Source organism: Ctenopharyngodon idella, chromosome 12 (assembly GCF_019924925.1).
Source record: "Ctenopharyngodon idella isolate HZGC_01 chromosome 12, HZGC01, whole genome shotgun sequence".
Lineage (NCBI taxonomy): Eukaryota > Metazoa > Chordata > Actinopteri > Cypriniformes > Xenocyprididae > Ctenopharyngodon > Ctenopharyngodon idella.
Window position 1 is genome coordinate 27,889,763 of NC_067231.1, and position 15,943 is coordinate 27,905,705.

Here is a 15,943-nt window from a genome sequence, read left to right on the forward strand (position 1 = left end):
CTTAAAATAATCTGTAATTTTTGGTCATACAGATATGAGTGTACTCGGCGTTTACTTGCCTCACAGACATGAGAAATATGTATATGTAATATGTATATGTTTTTTCTTTTTTGTTTTGTTCTGACATTTGCTGGTGCGCTGTTGCAAACTTTATAAGTGCGCTTGAGCGCTTAATTTATATTTTAAAGGCTCAATATTATGGTTTGGTATTTCTATGTATGTTAGCAATTTTACATATAACAGGCTATTCTTTCTCAGCCCTGAAACTCAAACTATTTTCCGAATATAAAGAAAAAGGAAAAATAAATAATTAATTGTAAGCAAATTAAAAGTAAACAAATAAATAATAAATAAAAAAATAAAATCAAACAAAAACACTAGTATTGGTATCAACTACTGATTTAAATGTACATGTATTAAAAAAAAAAGCTTCTATTTAGATGGTTTTCTAGGTTTTGCGACAGTCATTATGTTCACCTCCATAAAGGCTGTTGTGTTGATGTGATGAAGTCATACTCACGGCTGGAAGGGAATGAAGTGTTGCTTGTCCTCATCGTCCATCTTGCCCGTGATGATGTCTGTGACGTCCATTACTGCAGAGAGAAGAATGAGAAGAGAATAATATCAGCAGAGAAACAGCCTGGGAAAACATGATGTCTCAACAACTCTGGGTGAATCTCATGAAGATAAGAAATAACCAGCTCATATTTCATCCCAAAATCAAAAGGAGAAAACAATGAATTGAAGCTTCTTCTTTTTTAAGATTGATTGTATTGTGACATTATTTGCCATTTATTTTATACACACTGTCCCATTCACATTTCAAAATTCTATTAAGCTAATTTTAATTTTAAAAAAAAAAAAAAATCACCATCCAAATATTATCCATTATTTGTTTCTACTACCAATTTTTTATTACTATAATCCAAAAAAGTTATTTATTACTTAAATTGTAATTGTAAACAGTACATTTGTAAAAAAAAAAAAAAAAAAAAAAAAAAATTAAAATAAATAAAAATGAATTAAAATAAAAGTAAAAATTAAAATTAAAATTAAAATAAATAAAAATTAAAATAAAATAAATACATCATGGTAGTTAGCATAGAATTTAATTAATACAATTATTATTATAACTGTATGACTTTCCCCCTACATAACAGAAATGAGAATTTTGGGGTTTAAAAAAAATTAATTGTCATGAAAATAATATCCCAAATCATAATTGTTCTAAAAAAAAGCTTTGTTTTCTTTATGCAAAATGCTTTTTCCCCCTTTTAATTTCAGGTTGTAACAGGACCTGATTTTTTCTCTGTGAGATTCATCCCATCATTGTAAAAAAAAAATAAAAAAAAAAATAAAAAAAAACAGTAAAGCAGAATAGAAACAGTCATGGAAGTTTAAATTTGTGGTTTATAAGGTGAGAGCAGCCAAAACTTTCTAGATAAGCTGTCAACCAGCAGCTATTACTGAGCGAACACATAAACATTGCCTCTAAATGGCCATTTGGCCTCATGTGCAGGAGTGGCCGAGCTGAGATTGGGTTTACCGCAGGCAACAGGAAACTGATGAGCCATAATGGAAGCGTTGGCTTGTCTCTGAATGTGACACATTAAAGGTGACATTGCACATACAGGTTCTGCCTCTACCTGCCTGACCCACATACAGACTAACGGCCATATGGGGGGGGGGGGGGATGCTTTCCCACTTCAAAAACCGTTTGATGTTGAAACCAAAGGCTGCATGTCTCCTCTCATTCTCCTGTACAGCCTTATTTATTTATTTACAACAGAAAAACTGATTTCTCTTTTCCCATTGCGACTAAAGCACCAAGTTCACAACAGGAGATACCTTTTGTGTACAATAGCAGATTTTTGGGTGGTTGCTTACTTGCACAAGATCAAAAGTTGCTTTAAATAATATCACATCTATTCTCAAGACACATCATTTCAGAAATCATTCATAAACTCTGTGTAATGCATTGGACACTGAAGTTGAACCCTAGGTGTCAGGGATTAGCAACAGTAATGGTGATAAGCAGACACAAATATTAGGGTAAAATACATTATTAGGGTCACTTAACTCCAACCAGCTCAAGACTTCTACTGTATACTGTAATTGAAGAAGTAATAAAACAATATTTATCTACAGGCAGACAAAACACTTTGGTCGTGGCCATATCAGTGGAAAGGCCGTTGTTTTGAATGCATTAAAAATGTATGAATTCAGTGAGATCGGTGCATTCCATTTTCTACAGCATGTTGCGTGTCACCTTCTGTATCACAGCAAAGCTTATATGAAATATATTTTCCCAGTTGATTACACACAAGGCTTGAACAACTCTGTCTGTATGCAATCACTCAAATAAATATAGGCATCTTTACACAGCCGAGTTAAGCCGGGTCTGTACCTGCTCAAAATTCTGTGTAAAGATGCAATGCCGCATAAAAGCAGACCTAAAATACGCCGGGTCTGACCCACCTCAGCCCCTAGTATCAAAGGCGATTCTGATACTGTTTTGGTTCAGTGTAAATGAACGTGAGCTTGTGCCGCACTAAACTACGTCATTGTCATGACAACCAAAAGCACGTCAGCTCAGGCGGCGCGAGAATCAAAAGCGGGAGACAAAATATAGACCTAGCTTCATATCGTTTTAGGCAAATTAAAAAAATGTATACCAACAAAAGACAGTGAAGTAAAAGTGTCCTGTACTCACACCTTGAAGTCTCCGTTTATAATCTTCCTTTGAAGGGGCAGATCACTGCGTTGCTACATTTCTCTCAGATACGGTAAATGCTTAACACAATCAGCATCACTGTAATTGTGTATTGTTATGTTATATTCCAAAAATCCTCTCTTTGAGGATGACATTTTCACCCACACACGACGGTCTGGTGACATCTGCTATTCTGCCTGAAATGCTAACGCTAGCATCAATGTTCGTTTGTTGTGCCAGTGACTTTATGGCTCTTTGAAGGAAAAGAAAAAAAAAAAAAAAAAAAAAAAAAAATTTTCGCCCTATTTTGCGGTGATGTACCTGGTGTAAAAATTCATAATTTCTTTGTAGCACTTGATCCAAATGTAACAATTTTATTAAGAAATAGAAAATAACTATCAGTACCACAGAATTATGACAAACATCAAAGCGTGAGATAGCTATAGCACGCAGAGAAAATAATTTTATTTCGAGTTTTATTTCATTGTTTATTATTTGATTATTTTTTTATTCATTTTGTTAAAACTGTAGTTTTAAAATAGTAATGTTCAAAGCATTGTTTCCCGCTATTTTAATTTCTGTGTAAATGCATTTATGCCGCTTCAGAGAAGCATTAAACATTCTGTGTAAATGCACATTTTTGTGATTTTATGCCGCTACAGAGTTGGTTTCTGTGCCGCTGTTTCTGTGCCGCATTTTCTGTGTAAAGATGCCTTATGACAAATAAAAATACAGATTCCAAAACAAAACACCTGCTCTCCATAATTTAAAACAAAACAAAACAAAACAAGACAAAGACCCTTACATTTTACAGACAAAATATATTTGCATTTATAGTTAAACTTTGGAAATTTAGTATTAGCTATCATTGTCAATAAAAAAAGTAAAATAATATAATATAATACACACAAAAAATAAATTTTTATTTTTATTTAAAATAATAAAAATAAAATATAATAAAACAAACTTTAAAATTAAAATTAAAAATTAAAAAAAAATAAAAATTACATTTATTTTAATTTCAATGTTCATTTTATTTTTAATTTAATTTTTATTAAAAATAAAAATTATTTTAATTTTTAAAATTAAAAAAAAAAAAATTATTTTAATTTTAATGTTAATTTTATTTAATTTTAATTTTTTTATTTTCATTTTATTATATTTTATTTTTATGTATTGTTTTATTTTTTCATTAATTTAAATGTTTCCTTTTAATTTTAATATAAAAATACAAAAATAAAATAATAAAATAAAATAAAATAAAATAAAATAAAATAAAATAAAATAAAATAAAATAAAAAATAAAATAATAGCTGGTGTTCCTGTTAATCAACAAGTAGAGTTTGCCAATAGCAACAATGAGGTCCTTAAATCACTTTGGCTAAAAGTATCTGCCAAATGAATCAAAGTATATTTTTGGTGGTATTTTGATGGACACTATGGCTTACCGTGCCAAGTTGTATGCGTGAAAACAGAAAGTAAGGCACTACCTGCCACACCAAAGGGTCTGCGAAGGCCGGATGTTAATTTCTTAGTGTTGTTATCCCTGAGCTCCATTCGGCCCACTCGAACGATCTGACAAACAAAACTGATTTTCTCCCTCTTCAGGTCTTCACTCCCCAGATCCTGTAGAGAAACACACAAACATAAGTGTAAAAAAACACAAAAACATGCACAAGCACTTGCACTTGCACAATTATGTACTAAAACACCCCATATCATTTTGAGCCCCCAAGTGCTATTGGCCATGCACCAGGTGTTTCTGCCTACAACCATCTAGTTAAACTCAAACTTGTTAGTTTAGCAACTATCCAGGAAGGCAATGATTGCCATGGATTGGGCCGGTGTACACAGGCTGTTAGTACGGTGCCCGGGTGAAGAGTAAATTGTTTCGAGCAGCGTTTGATTGGGGCCAGCAACTCATTCCCCGCTGGGGGTTTGTGCAGAGAGCAGAGGATTCTGGGAAAACAAACTGACCCTCAACAGCCCAGCATCCATTAAAGAAATGACCTCTAGCAAATGAGAACAGCTCTCATGTGTGGGTGCAAATATGTACCTACATGCACACACACCAAGGCATATGCTCTATAATTATTAATTATGTACATGCAAATACACAAAATACAAATGCATGCAATTAAAAAACAACAAATATGCTTCATAATAGCATGTGAAAAACACAAGAACTTCAATATGATGTTCATAAGTCACTTCCCAGCAAAATAAAAAAATAAAATGAAATAAAATGAAATTAAAAAATATAAAATAAAATAAAAAATATAATATAAAATAAAAATATAAAAAAATAAAATATAATATATGATAATAAAATAAAAAAATAAAATAAAATAAAGTGAAATAAAATAAAGAATAAAATAAAATAAAATGAGAACAGCTCTCATGTGAGGGTTAAAAACAAACAAATATCCTTCATAATAATGTGTAAGAAACACAAGAACCTTAAAATGATGTCATGTTCATAATAAGTCAGTTTCCAGCATAGAAATTTGGCTTTCCTGTGTTGAAGTGCAAGCAGATGCCAACACATGTACTTGGACACACACAATACGTGCAATAATGCAAGCCAGGCAGCGTCTCCAGTGAGCTTCCTTATCCGCTCCTCTAACTACCGTTAGCTCATTACCCTTTACAGCGTTAATGATGATGCCGCTTTCTCCAACACTTTAATTACCAATTCTACAACACGACTGATGAACACGAATTAAAGTGTCACCCAATAATACCGTGATTACTCATTAAGGAACAATGCAAGAGACGGGAACAGACGAATGGAATCAAGCCGTAACAAAGTCATTTACATGACGATGTTTTCAGGAATGAGTTGGTAATGAAGCAGTGCATCAGCACAGGACGACATTTGAGTGTTCAAATTAAACAATTAGATCATGCATGTGAAGGGTTTCACGTGTGGCCTAGCGATTTGCCCACATGCTCCAAATTAGCCTTGTTCTAAAACCTAGTTAGGTGACCACCTAGATGCCATTTTAAAACATGCCATTATCATACAACCACATTTTCTGCCAAATTTTAATGCAGAATCGCATGCATCTTTAGTAAAGGACAGCGTTTTATTATTATAGTATTACTGTTAACTAAAACAAAACAAAAACACCGTAGAGGCAGAGATGGCAAACCCCGAGTCCACAGAAACCATCTACCATGGTCAAAAAGACAGCTTAACCTGGATTTGTTTAGCTAGGACTACTAGTCAAGTCTTGTATGTGATTTTGCTCCTTTCGTGTGATGCACAATGAGCAATAACTGAATTAATATCCATTTAGAGCTTTTCAAATCAGCCATTTATGTTGATGCATTTCCGTTTCAGATGCGGCTTTAGAAAGTAGTTATAAATGAGCCATGTGGGTGATGCAGGTTTCAATCTGGTCGGCATCACGTCCCAAAACCATTTCTCTATCTCTCCATGATAATCTTGAACAAAAAGTGTCAAAAGAAAAGCCCAAAATTATACATACCGTGAACACGGCACGCAGGTTATGAAGCTGATCGATGTCTTTCACCAAACCTGAGCTGGACCAGCGCACAAGATAGTTTTCACTGCAAGAAAATTCAAAGGTAAGTAACAGATATTAAAGGGTTAGTTCACCCAAAAGTGAAAAATATCCCATGATTTACTCACCCTCAAGCCATCCTAGGTGTATATGACTATCTTCTTTCAGACAAACACAATCGGGGATATATTTAAAAATATCCTTGCTCCTCCGAGGTTTATAATGGTTGTGAATGCGGGGCCACATTTTGAAGCAAAAAGAAAGGCATCCATCCATAATAAAAGTAATCCATACGGCTCCAGGGGGTTAATAAAGGCCTCCTGAAGTGAACCGATGGGTTTTTTTAAGAAAAATATCCATATTTAAAACTTTATCAACTATAATAACTAGCTTTCGGCAGACAGCCGTACGCATCGACTTATGGCGGAAGAGTAACCTCTGACGCAATGACGAACGCAGAAGCGCAGAGGATAGACCAAAACAAAACACCTAGTCACGAATTAGAAGTCTAAAACGAAAAACTGTTAAGAAAAATGTCGAAGGATTTTGATAGAGGACATTTTTGCTTCAAAATGTGGCCCCCGATTCACTGCCATTATAAAGCTTTGAGGAGCAATGATATTTTTAAATATAACTCAGATTTTGTTAATCTGAAAGAAGATAGTCATGTACACCTAGCATGGCTTGAGGGCGAGTAAATCATGGGATAATTTTCATTTTTGGGTGAACTATCCCTTTAATGGCATTACTTTTACTACAAACTTTCCACCCTATAGCTCAGATGGTAGATCACAGCACTAGCAATGTCAAGATCATAGGATTGATTCCCAGTGAACACATATATTGATAAATGCACAGCTTAAATGCATGTAAGACACTTTGGATAAATACAAATGTAAATGTCTTACTCTGTGGACACACTCAAGTATAATACAATGATCATTCACTGCTGAAAAACCATTGAGAATTGTGTGCATGGTACAAACACTGTGGTTGATTTACTACTGAGGATGTGAAACATCATGGGTACTGGTCACTGAGGTGAGACTATTGTCAAATTATTAAAATTATGATTTAAATAATATTTAAAAAAATATATAAATAATTATATTAGTAGTATTATTTGTATAACAATATAATAATAAAAGCTATAATTATTCAAAATAATGCTAAAATTAGCTTTAAACTCTAAACAATGTACCATTTGACAGCTATGTTTAGGAAGGATATGTGCACTGACCTGATAAACTTGGACTCAATGGGATCATATAGTGACATCAGCACTTCTGCATCTTCTCCGATTTTGCAGACGACATTCTTGAGCGTGACGAACAAGGCAAACGAGGGAGTGGAGGCAAACTTCGCCTGCCTGCTCAAATCCAAGTTCTGCTTCTGAGACTGAAAAATAAATAAATGCATAAAAACTATAGTAATTAATCTTTCAAATGTGCTTTGAGTCAAAGTCAGCAAGACTAATTACACAGGCGTTAATCACTGTCAGCCTCAAAGAATTTATGGGCCTTTTTACACCTGGTCACTTGCTATCCGGATAGCTATCCGATCATGAAAAGACCAGGTGTAAACGCCCTCCGAAACACTTTAAAGATGGATTTAAATCTGATCACTCAAACCACTTTAGGAGGTGCTGAGATGCATTCAAGACAAAACTGGAAGTGTAAATGCAACTGGTTGTTGAAACCACATATGTAAATGCTACTCCTCCCAAAACTGCTAGAAGAATAAACAGGTGCGAGCGTGTTATGAGCTATATGGCATGTTATAGCCAGATATGACAGTGCTAATGTATTGCGCGTTGGCACAGATGAGAAGAAAGCTGACGCGCAAACTGCCACAAATGAAACTGAAAGTCGCAGATGCTCAAAACACAATCATCTTCATTAAAAGTAGTAAGACTGAATGATCTTACCAGTGCTGATTCTGTTCTCTCTCCTATTGCGGTTTGTGATCTTGAAATTAGCTGATGATAAATAAAATGCAGCTCATACTGTATCTGTTGCTTTCATTGACATGAACTCCGATAAATTTTCATACAGCACGGGAATTGAAGATCAGATATATATATATATATATATATATATATATTTGTTTTGCGGAGACACATTTATGCGGGCAGGTGTAAATGGAATCATTTGAACAAATCAGATAGCTATCCAATCAGTAAAAACACATGAAGTGGCCAGGCGTAAACAGGCCCTATATCACTTATGCAGTCTGTATCTGGTGAAAGAGACTCAAGGACAGTGAACATCTGGGTAGGGTCACTAGTGCTGATGTATTCTCAAAATTTCACCTTGTCATGCAGGTTTGGAACAACATGAGTGTGAGTAAAATGACAGAATTTTCAACTTTATGGGTGAACGGTTTCTTCAGTGTATTAGGATCTTAAATGAAAACTCCTGGCTCAAGGGAAGCACCTGCTCAGTTCTAAACATGGTGAATAACACTCACTGTGACTCATCTAAAAGCACTACAGTGGTTCAACAGTTATTAGAGAGGCGTTGCGAGAACACAGAGGTCAAATGGAGATGTTAACCCCAGACTGTACGCAAGTATGTGTGAGGATTTCACACTTCAGACTTAAGAAGCTCTGACTCTCGTAACACAAGGGCTGAGTGATATCAAATATTCAAAATATTTTCAATGTTTTTGTTGACAATATGAATTAAGAAACATTGTAGACATTTTGTTGATTTTGAGTATTTAACCATTAGGTTAAATAAGACTGCAATAATAAAATTAATTTAAAAAAAACTAATATAAAATAAATTATATATATATATATATATATATTTTACATACATATATACAGTCAAACCAAAATTTATTCAGACACCTTGAACATTTATTAATACAGTTTATTCACTACAGTTTAAACAAATGTTAATAAAATATGACAAGATCTCAGAGTTAAACTGTCAGAAAAAATTAATCTTAATTATGTCAGATAACACTTAAGCAAAACATGGTCAGGTCAAAGTGTCTGAATAATTTTTGGTTCCAAATTTTTAAAAATTTTACTAGTAATATGTCACAGTTTACTTTATTTTGCTATCCTCACTTACATAAATGAACTATAGTGTCCTGCACCTACTAGCAAAAATACCAAAAATATCAAAAACGTCTTAATAATTTTTGGTTTGACTGTACATACATACATACACACACACACACACACACATATACACATGTGGCCATGTGTATACATAGGTTAATGTTGCCGTTTATACCACATATCGCTATAGTATATAGGTGTATTTATTTGAATGTATTATAATTTCATATTTAATCTACAAATTAATGTAGAAACAACAAAGACTGTTTAATGGCATCTATTTACTACTGCTGCTGTCTGTTAAAAAGGTTTTTTCCTCAATTTTAGCCATTAATTATAGCCATTCAACATTAAAATATAATTTAAATCTATAATTTTGTACATTTAATAGGCTTTAAAAAAACTTTTAATTTAAGCGAAATTAAAGCAATCTTAACCCATTATATAAAAGTATTTAAAATAATTATAATTAAATATTTTTTATCTTTACTTTTTTTCCTTTTGTGAGTCTATTGAATCTTGTCAAAAGGCTGAAAAATATTGAGACTTTTTTTTCCACCCAGCTATATCACCCAGCCATGTGTCACATTGAGCCCCACAGCAAGATGGGAAGTGAGATGGTTCACTCTCACGCTCTCTGTTCCCGTGTCACACGTCACTGAGGGTGTTTGAGAGCTGCGGTCAGGGACTTTTTTTTATGTGGTTAAGTGGTTGTGCTTGACAAAGTAGTCACATCTACATATAAATGTGAAGTAACAGTTATAATTAAAGGTGTTCATTAAACATCACAGTGGGTGGTGATGACCGAAATAACACTGCAAAACGAAGAGCCAACGTGAGTGTGATGTCTGCTCTGAGGCCTTCTAATTTCACAATCCAATAACACCAAACAAACACATTCAAAAATATCAATCTAAATATACCACAGACATGAAAAAAAGGATGTTTATATTGTGCCACAAAAGAAAAAAAAAAAAGTTGAATATAGTTTACCTTTTCCTCTTGAATGCGAGCTTCAATCTGCTTGGACGCGGCTTCGTGCGCTCGGAACAGATTGATAGTGCTGGTCAGGTCAGGATCCAGAATATTCCCATCTTTATCTCTCACCACCAGATCTAGGTCTAAATACCTGCCAAGCACACACAAAAACACAGTAAGAAACATTTTAAAACAGACTTGGTTGAAAGAGATTGGTTTATACATTGATTTGGACAAAAACCTGCTAAACGAATAAATGGAAATGGAAAAATGTCAGTGTGCATTGAAAATGTGTGTAATGGAAAAAGAAACTAAGTTGATTATCAAAAAACACAAGTGATAGTGTGAAAGTGACAACCATGATGCAAAAGTGTTGCCATGCATTGATAAGGTGTCCTAAATGGTTTTAAGCATGTTGAAATGTGGATCCTAGAGTGTTCATTAGGGTTTCCAGGGCATTGCTAAGTGGTTTCAATGAATTTCTGGGGTTGCCGGACGAATTGCCCTCTTTATGTAAAAATAAAGACCTTTCACCCAACAAAGTTGAGAAAGACAGAGACATGAACTGAAAACTGAGAGTTGTACATGTGTGTGAGTCACTTTTTGACCAGAGCAGTTCTATCATCTCATCTGTATACTCGCTTCCTCCTACAGCTAAACACTAAAGTTAAAGGTGCAATAGGTGATTGCCTAGAGAAACATTTTTTGTTATACTAGTTTAAAGTCTCCTAATATCCTGATAGTAATCATTATGTTAAACTGTCTAAATGTATTTTTATAAATATATATCGTCTATGGAAGGCGTAGGACCATAAAATGTTCATCCAATTATTATATTCAATTCGAATGAAATAATATAATGTCCTAGCATGTCAACAACATATGTTTTTACATATGTTTACATGTCATCAGCGCATTTCGTGAGTTATACAGACAGATGTCAGTCACGGAGAACCGCAGACAAACAGCAGCCACCTTTTACAGTTCTTACCAAATAAAAACAACAAGCTTATGCTGCGTTCAACTACCTTAATTAAGGGTGTACTCACACTAGGCACGGTTGCTTTGAACTGAGCCAGAGCGTGATTGTCCCCCCGTACTTTTACAGAAATCGCTATTTAAGGACTACAACAAACGGCTGATAGGGACTATAACGAGGTTCTTCCCGGGTTAGTGACATCACTAACCCTAAAATTTACATAAACCCTGCCCCTGAGAACACACAACAAAGGAGGTGAGGCCGTGTTGGGCTGCTTTAGAGAAAAGGAAGAGTTGTTGTAGTAGAGTGTTGTTACCATGCCGTCATTTTACACCGGACTGCTTCACAAACGAGGGTCAATTCAACGGATTTGCACAAAAGATTAACATGACGGCACATGCTAGTCGATGAGTTGAATCAACTCCACAGCAACTACATAAATTTATCCACTAACCATTCAGAAACGTCCAGTTTCATTCTAAAAGTTGTAACTTCTTCCTAAGTCTCTCCATCAGTGTCCGACTCCGGTTTGAACAATGTAAGGCTGAACACCGTTACTGACAATCCTCATTTTGGCTGCGTGAGATTCTCCAGCTTTGTTGTTGTTGAGCAACCGAAGCGCGAGGTGTTAAAGCTCCGCCCTCTTCTGAAAAGGGGGCCGGGAGCAGCAGCTCATTTGCATTTAAAGGGACACACACAAAAACAGCGTGTTTTTGCTCACACCCAAATAGGGGCAAATTTGACAAGCTATAATAAATAATCTGCGAGGTATTATGAGCTGAAACTTCACAGACACATTCTGGGGACACCAGAGACTTATATTACATCTTGTGAAAAGGGGCATAATAGGTCCCCTTTAAGTTAAGTACCTATAGCACACAATCACAAAAAAATAGCTTACTTCCACATTGCAAAATGAGATGGACACTTACTGGCCTTTCAGTGCAAATCTATGGATTTTTTTGCATGTTTCATTGTTTGCCAGGCAAAAAAAATTAGACAGCATCAACATTTAATACTTAAAGTTAAGAAATCTTAAACTCAAGTATGAGCAACAGCACACTCCACTGATTAAGAATCTTTTTCTTTTACTCAAATGAGAGTGGATAAAACATCCGTAGGGCTGAAAATCTTTCACAATGACCCTTCAAAGCAAAAACAGACCCTGGATAAAAATGAAGAGCAATACAACGCTCTCATTAAAATTTTGATTTTATGTAACGGACTGCAGTCGTGACTTCCATCTCATGAGCTCCCAGTTCTAACATAACCCAATCAGAATGACTCAGCAGCTTGTGTTCGTGTGTGTGTGTGTTCATACTTGTTCCCGTAGTCCATCTTGGAGGTGACTTTCTGTTTGAGCTCCGACATCTCGTCCTGCGGGAGCGTGCCGGACAGGATCTGGGAGCGCCACTCAATCAAGTCATAGATCATGTCTCGGACCGTGTTGAACATCTCACGCTTGTCGCCCTGTTGGAAACACTAAGTCTGTTTAAAACCCTGCAATGCGTGTTAATTAATTTGTCAAAGCTCATGCTGTGGCGTAAAGGCGCGAGGCTCCTAATCACTGCAGACAAACAGCCCCAGAGTGTCATATTGCTTACTTATGCAATTTAAAGGGTTTACAAACTGTCAATGAGACTCTTTTTGGAAAATATAAAAAACAAACTTTAATTTTTAATTTGTACATCAGTTTTTCAACATCACGCCTGAGGCGAAGGAGATCAGATTTATTAAAGAAAATTGCAATGTTGCAGTGTGTCACAGCAGATGAATGTTTGCGCTATGAACAGTGACGTGTTTGTCATCAAAATGTTGTGTCGCTAAATTGATGATGTCAGTGATGACTATGAGTATGCAGTGATGTTGATCTCCATGTCTGAAAATGCGTATTTCCCTATTATACACTTTAGTATGCAAAAGCAGTATGTTAAATGAGTAGAATGTCCAACAGTTTTCATAAAAAGTTGCTAAAAATAACCAGATTAGTAATTATCCCAAGATTTTGAAGTGTGCATCCGATGAGGTCATGGGAGGAGATTTGTAACTAGTGGAGAAGTGATGCAACTGACATCACAGATCACATGACAATGCCATCATAGCCAGATTGCATTTATACTACACATCCATACTTTTTTGTTTGTTTGTTTTAACACCATGCCAGCATCCAACGCTAATTTTGTGGTGAAAAAACAGGTTAAAACTCTGTGTGTAATGGAAAAATGCATAATTTTAAGTGTGTAGAGGAAGAGTATGCAAGTTTTGGGATATAATACCACATCTTGAGATAAATTTCAAAATGCAGAGTTACCACATATAGGTCCCTCCATATCGCCGCCCATTCTCGCAGTGTAGTCGTGACCTCATGAACCAGAGGAAGCTCAGTAGGAATGACCGTCTCCTTTTGTCTAAGGACCGTCAGAAAGGAAAAAGTGTGCAAAACAGAGAAAAAAAAAAATAGCATAAACATAGGCAGCACAATAAAGTGAAGGAGTTTTTCAAAGAATATCACTTGTGTGGGAAACAATAGGCTGTTTAACTGCATCTCACTCTATTCACGTCAGTAATTCCAGCTTAATACAGGCTTCTGAGGTCCCTGAGTCATTCAGATCCCTTCATACCAATGAAAACTAATTACCAGCATCAGTCATCAAAACAGCTGTTATGAAATCTGAGCTGGGCTTTTCTCTCGATTCCAATTACTCTCTCACACACACACACACACATCCCAACACTCACTCATGCGTATTATATTCCTGAAACACACTCGAAAATCCATTTCGGACTCTAAAATCTCCTATTAGGCTGGCACTGGGCTGTTGGAGCGCTAACTTGTTTTAGTAAGACGTCTATGGGAAGGATGTTGTTAACCGTACTGAGGCTGGACTCCGTGACCAACGGTGATATAATCAGACCAATAACAGAAGTAACATGATCTTCAGATGCAGCAAAGGAGTGTAACGTTTAATGTGAGTATGTTCCAAAACATAGTAAGCTGCCTGCCTACTGTCTACATAGAAAACTGCCTTCAAATACAGCATCTTAAACATCACAGAGACTCACAAGATCTAGAACTATCTGTGTGTGTAAAGGTCTTAAAATGGTGAGACAAGGAGTTTATGGCACTTTACATTAATAGGGTACAAAATAATATGTGAAACTCTTAAAAATAAATTAAATAATATAATATAATATATAATAGATTTTTTTTCTTATTCAGCTATTGCTCACTGAGAGGTGGTACTTGACTTTCAGAAAATGTTAAGGACAAATTTAATATTATAAGAGTTGATTTATTTTCTGTTAATTTTATATGAGGTTTGCCATTTTTGCATAGAATACTTTTTAAAACCATTTGAATTTGTATTTTTTTAGCAATCAACATTAAATAAATATAAAAAATAAAGAGAAAATAAAATTATTTAAAATATAATAATACCATTAAAATAAAATAAAATATAAAATAAAAATACAAAAAAAAAAAAAAATATATATATATATATATATATATATATAAAATTATTAAAAATAAATAAAAAAATAAAAATAAATAAAAATGAATAAATAAATAAATAAAAAATAAAATAAAATAAAAAGACTCACAAGTGAGCAGAAAGCTATACTTCACAAGCACAAGGGAGACATGACTCTCAATGTTTTAATAAGCTAATATGTTAATTGAACAATACTGTAAATATGCAGTACAAAGACATATGGGTAAATATATTTTTAATTAGACTAAGAAACTGTAATTTAGTTTTATAGTTTGAACATGTAATATGCATGTGCATGACGTCAGCGTTTTCACAAATTTGCATTTTTGTAGTTTACACAGAGACAATAATGGTATCATTTTTAAAAACTTGCACTTTCAAAAGTTTGCGTTTTCAGTACCCCAAAACGGCATTGTCATGTAAATGAACAGCCAAAACGCATAAAAAGTTTTCCATTTTTAGTTGAAAACGGTGTCGTGTAAACGGCCCCTTATATTCAACATTTTTCCCCATCGAAAAACAAATCATGAGATTGCCTTCTCCATGAAGGAGACAAGCAACGCTGTTTTGCGATCTGGCCCAAATGAGTTGGTTTGTGAAAAGTTCGCTTTTTTTTTTATTCAGAAAACTACAAACTGTCAGGAAATCTAAATGAACATACTGACCCACTGCCTTCAACCGTGGCCTCCTTCAGATGTATGTAACAAGCTGGAAACACACCCTGTACACAGGAGAACACATTAGAAAATACCAAACAAAGGAAAAATTCAAGTTGAGGTCTGCTGAATGATTTTATTAAACATGGAAGCTAACTGTACTCTGGAACCTTTTCATACAGTAACTCACCTTCTTCGATTTTCTCCTCAGCCGATACCCTCGATACCATCCTGAGAAGAGCAAGAAATATCACAGCAGTCAGATGGAAATACCAACAATTAGATTACAGTGAGACGCCACTGTGTCTCTCTAGAAAACAATATTCTGAGATTATCAAAGACATGTTTCATAAATCTCCTGGAGATATAAAGTGAGGCAGCGGGCATGTCTGCAAGCTATGAACAAATCATTCAAGACTAAAGTGTGTATTACTGACATCGGAGAGAGGTTGTTCTGGAGGGAAGAGGAAAGATCTGATCAGGACATATCTGACCGTAAAGGTCTTAAAATGGTGAGAGG

At 34.8% G+C, this 15,943-nt stretch overlaps 1 protein-coding gene across 4 annotated transcripts in view; it reads right to left on the reverse strand.

Moving 5' to 3' along the window:
* The window catches only part of dock1 (dedicator of cytokinesis 1), a 245,850-nt gene that overhangs the window by 196,958 nt on the left and 32,949 nt on the right, over positions 1-15,943 (reverse strand). For 2 of the 4 annotated variants that reach the window (XM_051913758.1, XM_051913756.1), the window contains exons 3-11: positions 15,614-15,654; positions 15,433-15,488; positions 13,585-13,681; positions 12,595-12,743; positions 10,310-10,445; positions 7,484-7,641; positions 6,208-6,289; positions 4,204-4,339; positions 521-593 (exon numbers count right to left, since the gene is read on the reverse strand). In XM_051913758.1, the coding sequence (XP_051769718.1) occupies positions 521-593; positions 4,204-4,339; positions 6,208-6,289; positions 7,484-7,641; positions 10,310-10,445; positions 12,595-12,743; positions 13,585-13,681; positions 15,433-15,488; positions 15,614-15,654 (928 nt within the window). Of the gene's footprint in view, positions 1-520; positions 594-4,203; positions 4,340-6,207; positions 6,290-7,483; positions 7,642-10,309; positions 10,446-12,594; positions 12,756-13,584; positions 13,682-15,432; positions 15,489-15,613; positions 15,655-15,943 lie in introns of all 4 variants that reach the window. The other 2 variants (XM_051913757.1, XM_051913754.1) reach the window with 1 other exon arrangement.